Source organism: Sander lucioperca, chromosome 4 (assembly GCF_008315115.2).
Source record: "Sander lucioperca isolate FBNREF2018 chromosome 4, SLUC_FBN_1.2, whole genome shotgun sequence".
NCBI lineage: Eukaryota > Metazoa > Chordata > Actinopteri > Perciformes > Percidae > Sander > Sander lucioperca.
The window spans coordinates 43013409-43015998 of NC_050176.1; the positions used below are offsets into that span (position 1 = coordinate 43013409).

Consider the following 2590-nt stretch of genomic DNA (forward strand, 5'->3'; position numbering starts at 1 on the left):
TGAGTTGTGGACAACACAAAACATTAGAGGTCATCTTGGACTTTTTGGGGAAACACTGATCCACATTTTTCACCATTTTCTGACATTTTAGAGACCAAACAACCGATCCATTCATCCAGACAAAAATCAACACATTAATGTAATTATTGCGGCTGTGAGCAGTCCAACAAAGTTCTGCGGCGAGGGACTGAACACTCAGAGATGCATCAACACACTGTGACGCGCTCCAGATTGTACTGCAATGATTTCATTCTTCCTCTCCCACACGTACTATACAATAAGCACTGCAGGCACCGATGTAAAATGACCTTGTGAGTAGAAATTAATTGCGTTAGTGCGGCGGTCAACAGAAAGTGTTCACTCCCAGGCTCCCCCTCCTTCCCCCCTCCGTCAAAAACCCCAAAAACCCAGGGGCACGGGTGAAGCAAACAAACATATCATCACTTCCGCTCAAACCGCCATGAAAACGCCCACCACCCACAAGACACGTGCACGACACAACAATCAACAAGCAGCACAAGTGAGACCACATACAGCATACAGTATAGTACACCAACCGTTAGCTGCAGCCCTACAGAGTCAAACCTCTGACGTCCTCTCTCCTCCGCAGAGATTAACTTTGTGTTTCCGGACGACGCCGACCGGAAGCCGATTGAGAAGAAACTTCCAGGTAAATCAACAGAAAAATGTTCTGCGCTCTTCCTCTCGGAGCTTCTGTAACACTCAACTGAGCGTCCGTTTCCGAATGAAAGTGAAGTCTAAAAGGCCTTCCAGTGGGGTAACAGAGGATGTTCTGTTTCTGCAGCGTCCATGGTTGTTCAGAAGGTGAAGGGACTCCTGTACAGACTGCTGAAGGTTCCTGCTGCCGATCTGAAGCTCACCTACACCTGCAACAAGGTAAGACGTGTCCCTCCCTCCCTCCCTCCCTCCCTCCCACACACCACCGGTACTGTGGAAAAACCTCAAACGTACGTACAACAGCACTTAGGAATACAATACTCAGACCAGGGCCAGAGCCAGCCCAGACATCGTGTAATGATAACAATACGTTAAAATGAGAAACCGACCAAAACGTCCTTCTACTACGGGGGTGTCAAACTTCACTAAGGGCCACGCTGGAATATGATTGACATGCCTTTATTTAAGAGAAAACGTCAAACATTTAAATTATTGCATGTCTCATATTGCTTTCTCACTTGCAGTTGTGGGCATCATAAAGTCCTAAAAAAGTCAGAAAAAAGGTCCTTAGCCATCATCGAGTGGAACAAAGCGACAAAATTGTCTAAAAAAAGTGCCCAAAACGTTGGAAAATGTGACATAAATATTGAAAAAAGCGCCTGAAACGTCGGGGGGAAAAAGCGGCAAAAACGCCAAAGAAATCGACAAAAACGTTGGAAAATAGCACCAAAAACGCCACGTAAATTGATATGCGGGCCTCGAGTTTGCCACGTGTTGTACTACATCAACTGACAATACTGCTGTACATCTACTACATGAAGCTAAGTAAGTAGTAAGATAGGAGTAAACACTGATCGATATTTTCTGACTGATTTTAGAGACCAAACTACTCATCCATTAATCGACGATGAAAATAATTGTTAGCTGCAGCCCAAAAACGCAACTTGTTAGTTCAAAGATAGTATCAGTAAGTTAACTATACTGTTATATAAATATAACTAGGTTGTATTTTTCTTTAACAATGCCAACAAAGCTTTCATTCCTAACTAAATATTAAAGTATTAACGTCCCTGAGCCAGTGTAACGGACTAAAGAGAAGTTCCGTTTCTTTTCCAGAAGGTGGGGACAGAGTTTGAGATCGACGGCGACCTGAAGACTCTCCAGTTTTACTCCATAGAGGACGGAGACCAGGTGTTGGTGCGCTGGTCCTGACCCGGGACCAGGCGGTGAAGATCCGGCCGCTCGGTCCACGGCAGAGACAGAACAGAGACAGAACAGAGACTGAACAGAGACTGAACTGAACTTGTGTGTTCGGCCGAGACACAGACTCACACTGGATTGTGCGTCTCAGAAACTAAACTGCACCACGTTCCTTCAGGACTTCCCTCAGAGTCCTCCCAGAGTCCCTGAGTGAAATCCACTCGTGCACTAAGTCATTCAAGCATTTTTGTTGCAACTCAGTCTCACTCCCAGCAGTTTAAAAACTGACAATTGGTCACGCTTTCAGAACCATTTTATTTGTCATTGTAAAACATTGTCACAACGAAATTAAAGTGCTGCTCCTGTTGGTGCCTAGAAGTATACATTCATACGCACTAGAGGATGGATACCCAGCGTGGCCCGTGGTACCCGACGGGTTGGGCCGGGTTCAGACAGATATTTAGAAATGATGTTGGGGTTCTGGTCATTATGGTTATTATTGTAGGTGCGTGCCTGTGTTAACGTGAGCTTGTTGCCCCGTGATGACCTCATCTGTTCCTACAGGTGCTTAATAAAAGATTTCCACACAAACAAACGGACATGTGTCGTTAGTGTGACAAAAAAAACGAGATTTTAACTGTGTCGGGCTCAGACATAAATATCTTAATGCCTATCAGACGTGGACCGGACTCGGACAGAAAAATGCGGCCCG

The 2590-nt window shown here is 45.3% G+C and overlaps 1 protein-coding gene across 3 annotated transcripts in view; it reads left to right on the forward strand.

Annotated features, from left to right (window-relative positions):
- Positions 1-2242, forward strand: part of tbce (tubulin folding cofactor E) — a 16966-nt gene extending 14724 nt beyond the window's left edge. For 2 of the 3 annotated variants that reach the window (XM_036000177.1, XM_031301176.2), the window contains exons 15-17: positions 611-670; positions 806-897; positions 1795-2242. In XM_036000177.1, the coding sequence (XP_035856070.1) occupies positions 611-670; positions 806-897; positions 1795-1890 (248 nt within the window). In that variant the 3' untranslated portion in view covers positions 1891-2242. The remainder of the gene's footprint in view (positions 1-610; positions 671-805; positions 898-1794) is intronic. The other variant, XM_031301175.2, reaches the window with a different exon arrangement.
- Positions 2243-2590: the final 348 nt, after the last annotated feature.